This window comes from Diabrotica undecimpunctata, chromosome 4, assembly GCF_040954645.1.
Source record: "Diabrotica undecimpunctata isolate CICGRU chromosome 4, icDiaUnde3, whole genome shotgun sequence".
NCBI classification, from domain to species: Eukaryota; Metazoa; Arthropoda; class Insecta; order Coleoptera; family Chrysomelidae; genus Diabrotica; species Diabrotica undecimpunctata.
The window spans coordinates 158,629,917-158,650,485 of NC_092806.1; the positions used below are offsets into that span (position 1 = coordinate 158,629,917).

General features: G+C 32.0%; 1 protein-coding gene across 6 annotated transcripts in view; it reads right to left on the reverse strand.

Moving 5' to 3' along the window:
• The window catches only part of LOC140440313 (bromodomain-containing protein 3-like), a 90,300-nt gene that overhangs the window by 20,317 nt on the left and 49,414 nt on the right, over nucleotides 1-20,569 (reverse strand). For all 6 annotated transcript variants that reach the window (XM_072530741.1, XM_072530740.1, XM_072530743.1 and 3 more), the window contains exons 13-14: nucleotides 17,532-17,651; nucleotides 6,839-6,976 (exon numbers count right to left, since the gene is read on the reverse strand). In XM_072530741.1, the coding sequence (XP_072386842.1) occupies nucleotides 6,839-6,976; nucleotides 17,532-17,651 (258 nt within the window). The remainder of the gene's footprint in view (nucleotides 1-6,838; nucleotides 6,977-17,531; nucleotides 17,652-20,569) is intronic.

The following is a 20,569-nucleotide window of genomic DNA, read 5'->3' on the forward strand; positions in this document are numbered from 1 at the left end:
GATCAATATTTACGAAAAAAAAAACAAATTTAAAAGAAACCAAAATCAAATGCCTGATATTCAATTTATATGTAAAGAGAATAAAATTCTCCACTTCATCAATTCTACAATCTCTACTTGACAGTCATATTAATCACGTGGTCCTATGTAGTTTGACAATTATTTGTGACGTCACTTCCGCTTCAGAACGAACGTTGGTCATCTACTGATGGAACATCGATGCCAAATCTCACATTGAAGTTAAAATATTCTATTTTAAACAAGCCGAATTTCTGGAAAAGAAACCTTTATATTCCTGTTAAAAATCATTCTAGCAGATTGTCGATGATCATTTAACTCGAAATATAATGGACAAGCTGCTCTTCTCAAGTAAAATTACCAATAAAGTACCAAATAAACTCAAAATTGATCATGATCAGCTTTGTCCACCTTTTACGTATGTTGTCAAATACTTCACATAAAAAATAATGAAAAAATTAAACCCTCCAAAAGAACAAAACAGCCCTAGAGTGCAAACAATGTGGGTGGAGGCCAACATATCAGCCTTTGCCGACCATTAAAAAATAATAAAAAAAATCTAAAACCATACAGTACCACGGACTAGCTTTTTTTTGTGGTGTTCACGTTAGCTTACCTTTCTACCACCTACTGAAATGATTCAATTATTCTTATAAAAATTCATGAATTGCATACCTCTTTTGGTGCAGAATGTAATGGTGTAAGAGTATGTCTCATCGTGAGGGGTGGAATAACGTAAGTGATAACCCAAAATTAACTGTATTTTTTATTATCTGTTCGTTTATTTTCAATAACCTTTATATCGTAATAAATCTTAATAAAATTTAAGCAATATTTTCTATATTTGATAATATATAAGCAGAAATCCGACTCAAAAAAGTTGTAGTTATCACAAAGGTAAACTATGTACGGAGATTGAGAGCTACTGTTCCCTAAACTGAAAAATCAAAGTCTTCAATAGATACAGGTTCTAAAACAACAAGGAAAGCAATTGTATTTTTTTACTTGTATTCTTCCATAGACTGGCATACTGACAGGTACCCTAATAAAATACAGAACACCAAAAGGAGGCCACAGAAAACTGAGATAATGAATACATATGATAAGGAAACAGACTTGTGAATAAAGCTGTAGCATCATGAGGAAAAATAATTCGTCTGGCCGGTGTATACACAAGACATAGGAACTTTTTCTACATGACCAGCATAAGAAAACAAGTCATTCTCAGGAAATGAGTATTCATATTGAAAAATGAGTATGACATCGAACCATGGACCATGTGACGTCAAAAAAGAAAACTAGTATTTTATGGGAAATGGCATTGGACCAGCAAAATCATCTTGGAATTGTTCAGTGGTTAAAAAAGATAGAAAAGATGTCCACAATGATCCAGTGCTTGATAGATCCATTTGTATGAAAATATCAGAAGAAAACTATATAAATGTAACCAAGTCAACATTTTCCGTAAGATTTGTCATACTGTTTTTCTTTCTTCCTCAATATCTCTTCTCTTATACATAGTCTCCCCCTACTCCACTATGAACTACAGATAAGCATATACAACGCTCTTTGGACCTTTTGAACCTTTTTGTGAGATAATCTGCACCAAAAGTTGGAAATACTGAAAAAATTTCGAAAGGAAGTACTCAAAATTGGTGTATTTATATATAAAATAGGAGTAAATTGCATTCTTAGCCACAAGATCATTAAAAACAACCTAAAGGAAAAGTAAAGAGCTCAAGGACCTTCAAATTCATTGTATAAAGCAAATAAAATCTAGTTTTCAAAGACAATTTTTCCACATATTTACTATTTGCGCATGACACCTTTCACCCCACTGTAGCTTCTTGTGGTGTTGACGTAAAACTAAATTAAATCTGAAATTAAGATTTTCTGAATAATAAGAAACCAAGCAAGGGGAAACATCTGATGAACCCACAGAGAGGTCACACATAATAAAGTAAACTGTGGCAGAAATTATGAAAAATACGAGGTTATTAATTTTATACAACGATTATTGGATAAGTATAGTAATCACTAAAGATTCATCACGAAAGTACGAACAAGGATATAGAAAATTTATTATAAATCACGGTGTAATTCCTTATATATAACTATAATAAAAAATTCTGAACCTCGGTACATTATGCTGATTGTAATGTCATGTCAGTACACTTAGTTTTCGTTTTATCTGTCTAAATGAGTAGTATAAGCGTATGAAAGAAGGACGTGCAATTCATGAACTTAAGCAATCACGACTTATTGTATTTTAAAATTAATTTCTTTCTTTATATATCGATAGACAAATTTCTTGATGCGAGGGATGATTATTTCAAATAAAAAAATATACAGCCGCCACACACATTGTCTGCATAAAAATGTAGTAGCGCGGATGTGAAAAAGATAAAGCACAAATATCACCTCAGACGTATATCTATATCAATTACATCAACCATATAAAGCAAAAAATTGATTTGTGGTAAGACCCGATGGCCTGTATGGTTGGTCCGGTCACACGCCGTCCCCACACTATAATGCACTCAAGGTATTGTATAATACTGCTCGCCAAACTTCGACAAATAACCTGCGGTACACCATCTTCTGGTTATTTCTCGAAAAGTAGCTTGTCATAATACTATGTCAAATTCACGATATACAAAATAACAAAACACAAGTGATGATGAGTTCAGATTGTGGCAGTTTCCACTGTTAAAATCATACAACGGCTTCAATCCAAATAAAATCAATTCAAAAACAGCACCAGCATAAGTATATTATTGATTTGTTCCTACTAACTCCGTTACAACTGATCAGCTACAAAAATTTTTGAATGTCAAAATAAAAAAATTTTTACAATTTCAAGTCACATTTTTAACCTTTGGGTCCCTTGCAACAAATATGCCTAAAAAAATGTACAACAAAATCGATACTTTTCTATCATTTTATGAACATAACATACGTGAGAAAATTGTTGTTATAGACGTGACTTTTTTGGAAAAGAAAATTAGATTTCAAGAATTTTACTACTCTCCTATATATCCTTTAGTATCCTCAGAGGCATAAATGAGAAAGTCGTGGTTAAACTTCAGATTAATATGTTCCAGTATATTATTATTGTTGTGTAGTAAAAAACGCTTAATACTATCAATGTGTTCCTAGTAATGTTAGACTAATAACAGTAGCTAGAAAAATAAGGTTAAAAACACTCTTGGACAAAATAACCTCACCGCTAATATGTTTTTGAATATGCATACAGCAAATTTTTTCATATGTTAAATTTTTCGAAGTAAATTTTGGTTCAGCACGAGAAAGGTAAAATGTTACAATAAAGAAAGAGCTGATATTTGTTATAAGAGCATTTAAAAAGACTGTATATTTCTGGTTGACAACCACAATCAATTAGGAGATAAAATAATTGAAGAATGCAAACTCCTTATTAACAAAAAAATATTGTTGTGAGTGATATTCGAAAAATGGTGGAGTTTCGTCCAAGAATCCTAAAAAGATGAAATTTTCTTATTTTTCTTTGTTGTAGCGTATTAAATGAACGGGCAACCTTAACTGAAAGAGTTTTACTGTTGATACTATTTCCCAAGCTGTCAAAAACAACAAATTTTTAAAATAACTTTCCAAAAACAAATATTTTAAAAATTTCCTAAACCTATTGATCTTCCGACGACTTGGCAACACTGCCCAGCTGTGACAACATACATTTGAACGTCTGATCGAAGCTTAAAACGGTTTTAGTAGGAAAAATCATATATGTCACTACTTTATTATTTCATATGTTAAACTCTGCATAAAAACTTTTGTGATTTGCTTTGATAAACCGACCATTTGATTATTTTTCAGGTCCACTTGTTTCAAATAGAAATAAATGATTTTTTCTCGATACAGATACGGCGCAAATGAGCCTCGTTTTAAAACTATCCGATATCGACATGAACTGTTGGAATGTAAATCAAGATTCCACAAAGCAAAAGAAAAAAGTTCTCGTTTCGAGAAGAACCTCAAAATCAAACGAATAAGTACAGTTATATCACCTTAATACGGATCTGCACGTTAGAAAAATCACTTATTCCCTCTTTACTTATTACTACAACCGAAACAAGCAAACGCTGGGTAACATATCTCAATAAATTCTGCAATAAGTGTTTAAATCTTTTTACAAAACAGTTTCAGTACTTGATACTTCGTCACCTATCAAGATCACACGCACTTTCCAACATATTGTAACAAGTAACCGTTCCGTTACAACAATATTGTCAATTTGTGAAGAAACATTTAACATAAATCACATTTTACAAGAAATTTAGCGACGTTTGGCAACAATGCTCTTATAATTCGTTACACTGTTGTCGCGCGTTTTTTCCGTGTAGCCTTGAGATATAGAGCCCAAAATTATTAATTTTTTCCACATAAAATCGTGTATCATGGCTAAATTTAGTTTTTGTACAGGTTAAGTCGATTTTCTTTACTCTTCCAACGACTGATAATATTAGTGGGACAGAGTACTATCGTTCTTAAAAATAAGCCAGTTTCACTCTCGATAATATATCCGTATTCGTTTGAATTTTTGGAAATAATGATGTTTTCTTCTTATATTTAAATAGTTTTTTCGTGATTTTTGTCCCTGATTCTTTACTGATAATATAACCGTATTCGTCTAGATTTTTGGTAAAAAACCTTTATAATCTTCTTCATCCTTGTTTTATTTTTCCTGGTGTAAAACCTACACTGATATTTACGTGGCAAAAATCCTTGGGCTCTATACGCTCTATAAACGGTTAATTTTGTTTCTTCATTACATCTATTTTTTCATTTAACGCAAATACTTTTTTTTTTTCAAATAAAAGATACATTATTTACATGACCATTTCCTACTTATCTCTCTTTTCAATGAACTCGAGTAGTGACGTCAATCGAGGGAGGGAGTGGACAATACGAACATTTTCAAAATAAAAACCACTTAGAAATGGGACATCTAACAAAAATGTCGAGAAGAACTACAGTTTTCATTCCCAAAGTAGGAAAAAAGAACACTCCGCATTCAAAATCACTAAGATATATGCGCCTCACATAATTTTCTTCAAAAACGATGGAAAAAGCAGTGCATAATTATATCAGAACAGAAATTCTGGTACACAGACAAGTTCTCAGCAAAAATTTAAGCGGAACAGTTAACAGAAACTGTATAGGTGCATGTTTCTAGATATTGAATGGGTATTTGACAACACAGAAAATTTACAGATAGGTAGATGGCGTGAGATCAAAGAGGTTGTCACAGATACTTCGTACACGAGTGGTAGATATGGAAAGAAACTGGCGTTAGAAAGATAAAAATAAAAAAAAGAAAGACAGGAGGCTTAGATATGCTCAAATACGGAGGAAATTCCGAAGAAATATAAGTCCACGCACGTAATATTTTTACAAAAATATTTGAAGAGACATTTCCGATATGATTTTTTCTACACGTAAAATCAACATTACCGTTTTATCGATAAGAAATTTAAGAACAATGTTAAATACATCTTGATTACTGAGATATTTACTGAAACGGTTCGCCAACTCCACCCACCTCGTGTGACTTCACAACTTCTGTAGTCCATAATTTCGGTGACGACACATAATTTTGCCACAATCTTCCACGATTCTTTGCTTGAAAAACTGGACTCGGTACAGTTGTCGAATTCAGTCGCGCCAACATAAAAATCGTTCGGGGAGAGTTAGTTCTTTTTTTGCACATAAACATATTCAACAAAATAAATAAATAACGTTCGAGACCGAGTTAGGATGAGTTGGTGCGGTCTTTTCATTATACAAAACAAAACGTAAAATTTTAAGAAAATTAATAAAAAAAACGCTAGCTGACTTTGCAAGTAACACAGCAGTTAAGAACTTAATGTAGAACATTGCATTATTAACTAAAATCCAATACACGATAGTATGGAATATATAAAAAAATATAAATATTCGTAAAAATTACTAAAATCACTTTTTGGGTATACTAATAATCAGAATGCTGTTCTCTGCATGCCGAAAAATAAGTTGCATGTTAGGTAAATAATGTTAGATATGAGTCTCACCAAAGACAAAAATACTTTTTAAGAAAAGCAAAACAATCGAAATCTATATAATAACGATTAAACTTGGTGGAACAAAAAAAGAGGCGGAAAATGTAGCAAAAAAACATAGTGTAAGTTTAAATTAAATTAAAATAAATACTTATTCATTGACTATGTATTTATTGGATATGGGTCTAAAAGTTCTATAAAATACTTATAATAAAACAATCTTTGGATTCCCTCGAAGTCAGTATCAAGAACAAAATTCTGCCTTCATAGGGACATAATATTCGATAATGAGCAACGTAAAATAAAAGAGAAAAATAAGAAAAAGATCAGAAAATAATGGTCCGCGCCTAAACATAAATTTCATGTGAAAAAATCAGCTTCCACGAAGATATATTAATATAGTTAACTTGTTCCATTTATTATATAAATATCACTAAAACCGAATAACGATTTTTTTCATCTTTTCTATTTATTTTCAGACTCGAAAATGAGTTAATAACGTGCTGTGCCTTGCTCGGTCTATTCCTAGCAGAGTAACTTTTCTCGCGAAAGAAAAAAAAAACCAATAAATAATGGCACCTTTAATGTCCTTAAAATATCGATCGTTCTTTTATCAACGAACGTCTTAAAACAGAAAAAGACACGATATATATGCATGGGAAATTTGTTTAGCGAAACCACGTTTCCAAAAATGAGTTTTTTTAAGACACCACCTTGTATATCGCTTTAATGACGTATAAGCTAACCTGCTTCACTGTCACTGGAGTCGCTAGAACTAGAGGACAGACTGCTACTACTGCTGTCGGAGTCCGAACTGCTGGAGCTAGATGATAAGCGGCCTGAGGGACCTCCCGCGCCCGTTGGATCTACCTTGTTGGCTTCATCTGCAACAGAACAACAAATATTACACTACAAATTAGAGATAGTCACGATTATACAGGTTGTCCTATATAATATAATTGTATATATATCTTCAGAACTACAACAGATACAGGGACATATAAGTTAGGGGACGTAGTCTACAAGTTAAACAATAGAAACTGTATTGTAATATACCATTATTAAATATGTTTAAAGAAATGCATATTTTTGGGTTTTAAATTGTTTAAACAAATTACTCGTTTAACGAAACAATTTACAAATTAACTTTATTATGAATGTATTTTTATGAGCTATCCCATGAGGTACCTCAAATTAAAAAAGCTTCCTTCAATGATTAGAACCGAAAATATTGCGACTTTTATAAATTTGTTCGTTTTTCAACCCTTTATCTTTGACTCAACTTGTCGGCTCATTTTTAGGAATTGCTTTGAAATGTTTTTTGTCAAAACTTAAATTTATGTGTTTCAAACGGTGCTTTTTAAAATTTTTATGTTTATAAACAAAGCCCCGTGAATTTTTGACAAAAAAGGGCTAACTCGTGTTCTAAGAGCCATAGAACATTGTACCATTTTTTTTTAAATTCGTGTAAATATGCCATCATTTCAAATAAAAATAAATGAACTTCCTAGATGTTAAGTAGAAAGCTTACAATTAAAAGGAAGGTACATTATAAGCTTAAATTCACAGTACTTTTGTAAACCTATTTTACAATATTTAACATATTTTTTTTATTGTTCAAAATGATTTAATTTGATAAAAGAAGCTTTTCCCTTCAACATGGTGCTTTCACAATTCATGTAGACCTAATAGTTTACATTGTAGATCAACGCTGTCTGGGATAAACAATTTAAATTTTGCAATAACTGTTAAATGAAACTTCTTGAAATTTTTATAGCTGAATACATGTGATATTGTTCCTATCCTCACGCGAAATTAAACTTTTTTGTGCATTTTTAGAAAAGTTATTATTCATTTTCAAAAAATCGACTTTTTAAGCTATTTTTGGACTGGTACAAACTAACAAGGGATGTTTTTTAAGTTGAAATAAAATAAAATCATAACACTTTGATTAAAAAACAAATTATTTATAGTTTCAATGAGAAAAAAATACTACAACCATTCTAATTTTTTCGCAAGGGGTAGTTTTTATAAGGATAGAAATTATGTGGAAAATAAACTAAAACAGTAAAGAAATCTAAATTTAATGTCACTGTATAATTAATAAATCCGACATTCTGATACGGTAAAAGGAAAGGGAGAAAGAAAGAAAATATGATTATTCATTTTGAATTGTTTAAATTTACAATTGTATGATTTTTTTCACTCTTAAAAAATAAAAAGCAACCAACGGAACAAGTCCAATTTTTAAGTGGAGGGTAAGTATAACCTAAATCCAAATTCAGTGGAGAAAAGGTATTCAATGACATTGTTTTAATTATAACTAATCTAGGGGGGAGATTCAGGGGTTAAACTGTAACAAAATCTTAAATTATGTTGTTTAATGTTAATTGACATTCATTTACTTCACTTAAAGATGATTTGAATCAATTTTACCGCTTTAATTTACAATTACGAAATTTTTCTTGTAATAAGGGTAGGTTTTACCCTTAAAAGATGATTTGAATTAACTACCCGCTTTAATTTACAATTATACGATTTCTTTTCTAATAGGTGTAGTTTTCACCTCTAAAAAAGTCCAAAAGTAAAGTGGAAGGTAAGTAGAATCTAAATTCAAATTTTTATGCAATTGGGTGGTGACACGGAAAATTACAGGGTGTCGCCGTATTTCACGTTCATTTACAGGCCTAATAAAGTTTTGTAACCTGGTCAATAGAGGTAAGGGTAAAACAAGCGATCATTCTTCTCTATAAGTATAAGAAATTCATAGGTACATGAAATATTGTTTTTTTTATAAGCAAGGATATCCGGAAGTATTCTAATAATAGTGAGTATTGATAATGCCTGGAAAAATTACATATGAAATTCATTTTTGATGAGAGGGAGAACCAGTCCCCAATATCTACGGAAACAGGACCACCTATATTAGTGGCGAAATAAGAGCAGCCATAATATAACTAAAAGTAAACAAATCAAAAACTAAATTTATGTACATAAAATGTACATTTATGTACAATACACCAGTGGACCGAGAAAAACAGTTTACCTATGTTGGAACAATAGTAAACGAACAATGGGATCACTCACAAGTAAAATGTGGAATAGAGAAGGCTAGGAGTGCATTCAACAACATGGCCAAACTCTTTAAAAGCCACAACCTTAATCTGGAGATAAAAGTAAGGCTCCTACGATGTTATATCTTCTCGATATTATACTACGGAGTTGAATCATGGACACTCACTGAAGCGATGGAGAAAAAACTTGGAGCCTTCGAGATGTGGCTATATAGAAAAATCCTAAGGATATCATGGACAGACAAGATAACCAACGAGACCGTATTACGAAGAGTGGGCAAAGAAAGAGAGGTGGTGTATACCATTAAAAGTAGAAAGTTAGCATATCTTGGACACATAATGAGAAACGGCACTAAATACAGATTACTAAAAATAATCCTTCAAGGCAAAGTATTCGGCAAGCGAGAAATTGGGAGAAGAAGAATGTCATGGTTAGAAAACCTGTAGAAATGGTTCTCCACGACAACTAATCATTCGAAACGAATAGGCACAAAAAGAAGAAGGTACTTTTAAGAGACCAGATACTCAAATTTGTCATGCACGTATTAAAAATCGCGACATAAATTCATTTGTTTATAAGTCGATATTCGTAGCTTTATTAATCATGCTTTTGTAAATGAACTGCACAAAAATTGATTATCGGCACCACTATCGATCGGCTTGTTTATTTATATTCCGACATCGTCTGAATCGAGAGACACTTTTTTGTTAAGCGTTGACCTTCTATGACCATATGTGTTCATTGGCAAGGCCGTATTTTTCCTCACATCTCTTTATACACCGCCTTTCATTATCCAGATGTTCGTTCTCACCGTCATTTCCGATTTCGTAATTTCAGCTTTTTTTTGGTCTCCCTCATTATCTTATGACTTTTTAATATGCTCTCCCGAGTTTTATAATTTTTTCGGTATTACCAGTTGATTATTATTTGTCATATATATCGTAAGGGTAATAAAAAAAATTAAGGGACCATTAGCAAAATAACGAAATTTTATTCAAACGTACATATTACACTTTTTTTGACACACAAAAATTAATCTAAAAAACTGAAGAGTGAATCATGGTCCTCAATGAAACGCTATTTGGTCAATACTCTTCTCATCGTCCTTTGGACTGTTTTGGTATACCTACTTTCCGAATGTTTTTAAAAATCCGTTACCGTAATTATTGCGTTCTGGGATCCCCAACCGTTTTTATAAACTTTTTCACACCATAATGATCAAAATTGTTCTATTGAATGAGCTTGAGGGTAATCTCGATATTGATATTATTCTGTTTTTATCCATGACAAGTTTTCCTGGCATAACACTACCAAGAAATAAGTTCTTTCATTATTATTTCGTCGTTCTGACGATGGATACTACTAAACCTAATATTTCGATATGGTTATGAGAGGGATTTCTATGTTATCTAGGAATTAACCAAAATTTTAATTGAAATTCGTTATATTTTACCTATTTTGAGAACAATTTCCAAAGTGGAAATCGAAGTGTTAAATATAAAATTGGTTAATTCCTCTTAACTATAGTAGATAATCTTTGGATATCAAGCTTAATATCCAAAGTTTGTCCCCAAGCCCGTCACCAAATCCCATTCTTGGAAATTAAGCACCAAACCAAAAATTCGTCAAGGAATTCCGCTTTTGCTTTAAATTTTCTCAAGATTGGAGAGACATAAATCCATTTCAGAATGTGGCAGGTAAAATGATCGTTTCAAAGCTCTGTAACATGCAGAAATTCTTTTCCGCTGTGTCAGCTTATTTCTTTTCGAAGTTTTCTATATTCTGGACATAATCTTTTAGACAGTGTTGTATGACACTTTCTACAACACACTTTCACAAATTCTACCAGTTTATATTAATCTTATTCTGTATCAACACAAGAGATTTTTCAACAAATTAATGTAATGGATACTGCTGTCTTAACCTTGTTTTATCGCCCAATAAATCGTTTTGAACATATTAATTCAATTAGTTTGACATTTATGAATAAAAAAGCCATTTCAAGGTAAACTTCTCAAAACTTTTTCCCAAATCTCAACTTTTTACTGATATCTTCACTTTTTACTGTGTATATAGTAAAATTTCCACAATATCATATCCAGTACATCATCCTCAATGGCAATTCTCTTGTCTTGAACTTTTATTTAAAGTCCAAGCTTGCAGATCATAGGTTGATTTTGTTTTCTGTAAATGTAAAGAGGGGAATATGAATCCCCATTTTCTAGTAAGTTCTTTTTTGTACTCTGGCTCTAGAGCTTATTATGAGCACTAGCTTGCTCAAGAACTTACATTATCTAAATGTGGAGTATGCACATGGTAAAGACTATGTTTCATAAGTCTTATTCAATACCACATTGATATATTTTTTTTTGACATTTTTTAAGTTCAATGTCATCTTGATTCTTCCATCCGCACTGGTTTAGTTATCTTAGTCAACACAGTTTGATATATTGTTCAATGATCGATTACAGGTTCAATGTGAACGGTCAGCCGTTGATAGCAATAAATTGTTGCATGTTAATATTGTTCTTTTTTATATTAGAGGCGTTACGTTTATATCAGAGGCGAGTTATATATTTTATTTTGAATATATTAATCGTTAGGCTCATCTTCTTGGCTGCTCTTCCAATATTAATAAAATTTTCTTTTTTCTTTTTGTTTCGAGCGATATCTAGACCGTCTTTGTAGATTTTTTTTATAGCAAGTATATTCGACGAATAACGACAACATTGCCCATCAGGTCTGTTTATTTCGGTGTTTTTAGATGATTTAATATAAAAATTACACTGGAAATATATTTAAATATGTACTTACCGTGTTCGTCCTACTTAAAAATGATTCAATATACAGAGTGATCAACTTACACTTTTGAGTTTGATCTCTCCATATATAGAGCGTTTTATATGAAAATTATGGAGATAATATTATATAATTATAGAGATCATATAATTATTTTAAATTTAAATTATTACATTTTTCATTACATCAGATACAGGTATTTTCTATTTTATAAAGAACAGCTTTGGATAAAATAAATGGGATAAAACTTGGTGGTCAAAAGAAATAATGAGAGACAAATATCGGAATAGATAAACCGAAAAATAACATTTGCAAACTTATTATGGACTTACACTAATAAAAACAGACCAACAAATATATGTATAGGTTAAATGCTTGTATTATGAATTTGATTATTGATGTAAAACAGTTCTCAGTTCGCAAGAATATAAATCTATTTATCTGTCTATAATTTATGTGAACTGAGAACTGTGAACTAGGCTATGACCATGACAAACTATATGCAATATTAACAAAATCATATTAAAAGCTAAATATCTCAATAAATAGTTAGATATAGGTATAGGAAATAATCAACGAATCTTAGAGAACAGTTACTAATATCGCCATAACATAGGGTGATCTATTTGAGAAAATTTCCTTGCAAGTATATTAAATGTTTGCATTTTTATTATTTACGTGTAAATGCGTAATAATATACATGACATATTTAAAATTAGGAAGTTCTAGTCAACTTCCAGTATAACCGGAAGTGGTATGAGGCTCTAAATACTTTAGATTAATTGGGCATATCAAAAAACCCCATATAGGTACGAAATTTTCAGATATTAACCCTTCACTGCATCATGTTTACAAACAACATACTAAAAATAAACATTTAAGTATTTTAATAGCAGATAAAGATGAATCAGTTTGTGCATGACGTTGTTCACTAACAATGCAGTATTAATCAGCGTAAGTAGACTAAACAATTATAGATGGCGTTGGTTATCAGTATTGTGTCTTCTTAGGTAGTGTACACGATTAAGCCCGCTACTCACGTTCCAACGGCGCAATACGATTTTGTCGAATGCAATTGCAGTACAATAATGTTGAACATCGGATGGGAACATACACACGTATCGATTTTGCAGTATGAGTTTTACTTTCAAATCAGAAACATGTCAGATAACGAAATACTTTAATTACTTTAGAGGCTCTTGCTCTTTGTATAAACGAAAAAAATATAAGAAACGTAGATGGTGGTGCAAAGATTGGTTTCTAGAAAGACATACATACTGTCACGTAAATTTATTAGAAGAATTGCGATTATATCCAGATAATTTTAATTCCCTTTTGTAACATGTTCGAAAATTATTAATTTTCTTTTTTACCAACTCTTCATTAGTATCTGCTTTGACTTCTTGAAATTTAGCAACCAAAATCTTCACAGCTTTTTTTCTAGCGGTTTTATCATGATAATGTCGATTTTATTTTCCAAAGACACTCTTTTTCTCTATAAATGTCAAAAAAATCTCTTAAAAACTTCTAACTAAGCCGTTTTTGAAATTTACCAGCAAATGATTTTTTTACAGTCGTACCATGTTGTCGTTGTCACAATATACACAATCAAATTTACGACCCAGCCAACTCTGTCGTACTGCTGCAGACTGACGTTTGTCTGCCGTCAAATCGCGCCGATTTGGTCGGATGGTGCAAATACACCATCAAATTACGTTCAATTTTGTAGCATTCGACAAAATCGTACTGCGGTGTTGAAACGTGAGTGGCGGGCTTGAGACATTGACACGTGCTTCAGATTGTTTTTGTTAGTTTTACCGAAGTAAATTGAGTAAATATATTTACGTGTTATTAATAAGCTAAGTAAAATGCACGATTTCTTGCGGTATACAGTACTGCGCATATTTCTCTCACAATGATGTTTTTGTTGTTTTTTACAAACAACATCATGCATATTTAGTAAATTTTATCTTTTAGATAAAACATCATGAGTTGGAAAGATAAAAGGTCGCTGACTAACAAGGAACTTGCCGATATAATAGATAGGCTTTGGGATTTGTCGATCCAAATTTCTTACCTGACGAACAAGTTGGTACATATGATGAGTCTGATAGTGAGGATTTTGACCAGTGAACGAAATGGATAATAATGTTGTAGACACTAATATAGTTAATAGCACTGTAGAGGAAGAGCCTCCAGAAATTCTGGTTTACTCCAAGGGAAAAGGTATACTTATTTTGCAATCAATTTGTGATCAAAAATACTAGATGTTTTTTTAATTTTAGACATTATATGGAGAAAAAAAATTTGAACTTATCCGAACAGCAACTGGAATTTAGAGAAAATCAGAGTCTTCCAAATCATATCCTACAACTAGAAAGTCCCTATGAATATTTTAATTTATTCTTCAGAGATAGACTTTTATACAAAATTGTGGAGGAGTCAAATTTATATGCCACAAAGCAGTTTATTGGAATTACAATATATATGTCCCTTGTTCATTTGCCCAATACACGGACATATTGGTCAGAAGAAATTGGCTTTGAGAAAATAAAAAGTGCTATGTCAGTCAACAGGTACGAAAATTTCAGACAATTTTTACATTTCAATACTAACGAGAATGCCTTATCCCGTGACAATCCAAACTATGATACGAGTTTATAAAATTAGACCAAAAATTGACCACCTAAATGAAGCATTTTCAAACGGAATTCCATTGGAACAATATCTGCCCGTCGATGAGAAAACGAAAGCTAGGCACTACATGAAGCAGTACCTACCAAAAAGCCACATAAATGGGATTTTAAATTTTTTGTCTTATGCAATAGCTCTGGATATGCGTATCACGTAGAATTAATTATATACAGGACAAGAGAATGATGAAAAACGAGACCTGCTTTTGTTTCACCACAACTGCAAATGTTGTGGTGAAATTGGCTAGAATTATTCCTAGGAATATTTATTACAATTATTACTCTTTCCAAACAAGGTATTCACAGTTTAGAAACCGTAAGAAGGAATGGGATTCCAAATTGTAAGCTTCCGGATGAAAAGCCTATGAAAAATGAAGAAAGAGTAACTAGTGTAGAGTTTGTTGGTACTTGCGATACCAGTGCGGAAATAAGTAGCTTAGTATGGAAAGATCACAAATTAGTCACGTTTCTATCGACTTTCGCTGGCCGAAGTTCCTAAATCTACTGCCAAGAGATATGACAAGAAAAGAGAACAAAGAAAGTAAGTTGTCCACATCTTGTACAAGAATACAACCGTCGTATGGGCGGTGTTGATTTGTTGGACAGCAATATGGGACGAAATAAAATTATTCCAAGAAGTAAAAAAATGGTATTTTAGAATATTTTACCATCTACTAGATCTAACCGTTGCTAACAGTTGGGTTCTTTACAAGAATTCAGCTGAACATAGAACTGGCGCGAAGTCTAAAACCACACACGCTCAGTTTAGAACACAACTGGCAGAAGCATTATGCAAGACAGGAGAGCGATTCACCATTGCAAAAAGGGGAACACCTTCAGTAAGTGAAACTGAGGAGGTGCTACAAATAAAGAAGAGAAAAGGCCCAGCACAGGTTATGCTAGTAAAGGATGTTCGAATGGATGGAATTTACCATTGACCTGTATGGTCCGAAAAACAAATAAAGTACAAATTTTCACAGTGCAATGGTTATACACATGTGTTGTGCGAAAAGTGTGGTGTAGCACTTTGCTTCACTAAAGCGAATAACTGTTGTCCTATATAAACTTATTTGCATAATGTTGTTCATAAACACTTATATTTTTCCAAAATAAAAAAAAAATAGTTGTTCAGAATTTTTTTATTATTATTTCCCGTAAAAAATAACGAAAATCCAGTCTGCAAACTTTTTTGTAACGAAAAATAAAAAATCATGCAGTGAAGGGTTAAGTAAGTTTCTCTAAAACTTCTAATTGGAACTCACAAAGAATCATCCTGTATTTTACAAAGATCTGCATTTCCCAAATTTTACGATTAAGGTCGATCGTCCACGGTGCAACTGTTTTAAAACGACGGTCGGGGAAAATTAATTTCCCACTAGTTTTCAACCGTTATTTTAAAACAGTTGTGTCGTGGGCGCTCCAGCTAAGATATAAATATTTCAAAAGGAAAAGACCTATTTAGTAAGTGTTAATCGTTTTAGTAATTTGTTCTCATAATATTTATATATATAATCATAATACATAATTCTTTACTTACCTTTTAGTTTCATTAATTGTATAGATTTCCTGTTCTACACTAACTAAATATTCAATAAACCAGGTGTGATTATAGTCCTAGTATAGTGAATCGCACCTGCTTTACAGAATCCACACTAAGTCCCAATTTTGATATTATCAACTTTACCGTTAAAAACGTAGGTAAGAGCAAAAATAAAACACAAAACGTTTTAAAAATATTTCCCTTTACGGAGGAACTAGTTTTGTTAAAAAAATACTGCATTAACGGGTGGTTTGACATTACTCTAAACAAATAAGCCATTCAAAAGTGTCAATTGGGGCACGAATTGATTGACCATCCACCGTATTCGCCAGATCTAGTTTCATGTGAATTATTTCCTGTTTGCAAACTACTATTTTGTAACAAATGATAAGTTGTAGGAAAAAATTAAGACTATTTTAAGGAGCTCAAACAACTCACTCAGATTTAAGTTTAATGTCAATCCTCCCTCATAATGGGGTACTTTAAGTATTTTTCATAACAACAGCGATGATTTAAAACGAAAAATCGTGCATAGTAAGTTTTTAATAACTTTTTACAAGATTTAAACAGTTAAATGTTTTGAAATTAAGTTTTTTAACTCTTGTAGAAAGCAAGAAATACTTTTTCACTGAATAAATTCGATCTACTGGGACTACACCTAGTTTTTATGAAACTAAAAATCTCTGGGACTAAAATATAGATACCGAAGTATCGAATTCCACAACTGAAATTTAGCAAAAGAAAAAATGAACGTTATTGTTTGAATTTTTATTGTTTTTTAACTCATCAACAAATACAATATTCGATATTAATAATATATAATTTTTTTTGTATATAAAATATATAAAATAGTACGTCTAACAAAATTTTTCACATTCAATTGATCTACGTGAATGTTAAAGCACATATAAATGTTAGAAACACAAAAATAGGAACAAAAAATAAGTTCAAACTGATTCAACATTGAGTATTATAAAAGAGAAAATACTTTTGGAGGTTAATACTAAAAAACAAACAGGAGCTGCATTGTAAACAAATAAAAAAATAAATAAATAAAAAATTTCAGGTACAGTATCGACAATTATTATTTTTATGATTGCCTTTCAGATCCTCTAATAATACGTCATTAGTCTATAATTTTGAAAAAGAAACATTATTAATATTTTCTTCCGACTTCCACCAAACTACATATAAGCGGGCTGTTCAAAAACTATTGAAATAAAAACAAATACACTGGGATACAACCTAAAACTATAAACGTATACAAAAAAAGTGACATTTTAAAACACAATAGTTTTTGAGGACCCTGTAGGTTGAATATGTTTTACTGACCTTTTTTGGGGGCCTTCTTGGAGTTGCCGATTTTATCGTTTACATCTATTAGTCTTTTTTCTAACTCTTGCTTTTTTTCCGCTATTTGTTCGTCCTTAGATTTGCCAGCTACTTTTTTATCTACAACAACAAAAAAATACGATGAAAGCAAACAAAGCGCAATTGTTCAATAAAGTCGATAAATTGTTAGTTTAATGCAAGAAATATTCAAATTTATATTAACTGTAACACTTTACCAACATTCTAAAATCGACCCACCAGGCTAACAGCCGGCAGGCCACTGACGTGACGGTCAGCAATGTACGCACAAATAATGGACAAATGGTTGAACGTTTTCTTTTAGATGACAAATGTATTGAGTCTCGTTTTTCGAACTCATTCAACGAGTTCGCATGAAACGAAACCGTTCTGAGAAAATTGGATTTGTAACCGCTTTAAGACTGCCTACCAACCGAAATGTCAACAAAAACAGGTGAAGGAGTCATTGATTTATTAGATGATTAGAGTCACTGAAAATGGTTTTCAATCACAAGTTGTCAAACAAAATTCTTGCTCACAGTTGCGAACAAGTATCATAGCATTTTTTACGAAGCTATAAAGGTTTGCATCCCTTCAGTACCTCATACCCAATATAGTATTATTGGGTATGAGGTACTCAATATAGTCTGGTACATGTGCAGTATTGGTAGGCAGGATAACAGGAAGGCATCCGTTTGCTGTACCTCCTTCCAGGGGGAAATGGGCTCGGATGTACCTCTCTAACTCAGTTCCCCCTGAATTCGTACTCTACATTAACTTTTTCAAGAGTTAGTTTTGTTAAATTTACCAATTGATTTGGTATTCCTAGCTCTTTCATTGCTTTGAACATTTCTCTTCTATTCACAGAGTTGTAGGCTGCTTCGTAGCCTATAAATATGTGATGAGTATCAATGGCATATTCCAGTGTTTTTTCCAAAATTTGTTTCAGGGCTGCAATCTGATGAATTGTCGATTTACCACCTCTGAAACCAGCCTGGTATTTTCCTACTAACTTCTGCATATGGTGTCATACAGTGACACAGTACTGTGGAAAATCTTTTATACGCTGTATTTAGAAGCGTAATTCCTCTGTGGTTAGAGCATTCAAAGATATTTTAGAAATTTCCACCCTTAGGAAAAAAAGTACTTCATACCCAAGTGAGACGATTGTGCTGTGACTTCTACTCTCTCCGATGATTAAGCATAACACCATGGTGTCTAGAAGATATATGATACAAGGGGAAACGGCGTCAGACAGTATTTAACAGCATTTTGTCTTAGCCCATAGAAATAAAATGGACAGAAAACTAAATGAGATGTACCAGATAAGGACTCGAAATTAAGTGACTTTTACATCTTAATAACTACAAGATCCTACAGGCGAATCTTCAGAGTAAGGTTGAAAGAGTTACTGGATGAACTGGATATCAATGGAACACTGTTATGTGACTGAACGTTACTGATAATCAAACATAATATGGAACTGAAAGTACAATAGCGGGAAAATCGCGCTAAGAGGGTGTTTCAAAAACAAACGACAAGGTGTAGTCAATAATCGCAACGTTAAGTTTGCAAAAGTTTGATGCTAAAACTGTTATAATATGTCATATATACGTTTTTAATTTGAATATTTCTTAAAAGCTTCATAGAAACTTATAACTGCGTTAAAATATCTACAGGCTAAAGTTTCTACAGCAAGCGAATGAAGCTGAAAATGAAAATTAAAGCTAAATATGTACTTATTGCAGAAATAAATAAAAAATCACTATGTCATTCCAAATAGCCATGCAAAATAACTATACAGAGATATGATCAAATCTAATTAAAGGTACAGTGAAAACATCTGTATGGACAAGTTCAGCATTGAGTTTAGTGTTCACCATTGAGTTTTGAGAGCTGTGAAACCTTTTAAAGGTGGATGGAAACCTTCATGACTGATCGTGGTCGCTAATTCTATGAGATATGCACGACCAAGAAACTAAATCGACGTAACTCTTGTATCAGCACATAGTTCTTGTCCATAGCCTTTTATTAGGACAAACAACACAGCCCGAGTCATCTGAATACTATGGAATTGCATCCTTTTACAAGCCACACTTTCGAACATGAAAAGGAAATAAAGAAAAGTGGACAGGACAACAGCGATGACGCTGCAGAAGGAGCAACAGTGAGCGATCATGAGCGTGCAAAGAGGCATAGGTTCAAATACAAGTTGAAGCAAACTATACACTATACAGGTCAAATTGCCCCTTTATGTACAATCTACAAATTATTCACTCACTCTTAACAAAACTAAAACTTATTTTACACCACATCCTGCAGAAAACCGTCTATAAATGTACAAACTGCTATACAAAATTATCAGCTATACAAAATGATCAGTACAAACTGCTATATGAAATGATCAAATAGTTCAAATTCCCAGATAGACACGACCAGTTCCTTTAATAACATTGTGTTGTTATTTTTAAAAACTATTTAGCATTCGGTTGCTGATAGAATTAGCTTGACTACTTTGCATAAAATGCTCAATATTTCCAGCTAAAAAAAGCATAGAAACGACATATAGACATTTTCTATTGTTATATATCTCTTACATGGCTTTTTGGAACGACTATATACTACAAATGTGATTTTATTTTCTTTTTATATTGAAATTGAAAGATTACGAAAATATTTCTGCAACAAGATTAATGTTTTCGTTAAAACTATCACCAGATGACCAGCGGTACCAATGATTACAATTAGAAATACACCCCCAAAATGGTAGAGCATGCGCAAAAATGCAAAACAATAATTTGAGTAAATATAATTCGGCATTTATGAAGTCAGTTACTTTTTATAACAAAACCCTTTAAGCAAATGATTCCCTAATACTGCTAAAAAGAATATTAATATTCCTATGGAATAAAGAAAAATATCAAATTTTCTTGCTTTTAACAAACTTAGTTTTAATTATGGATCACAAAATAAAAAAGATATGAACGTCTCTTATAATGAAGTATGTATAGTACATCTAG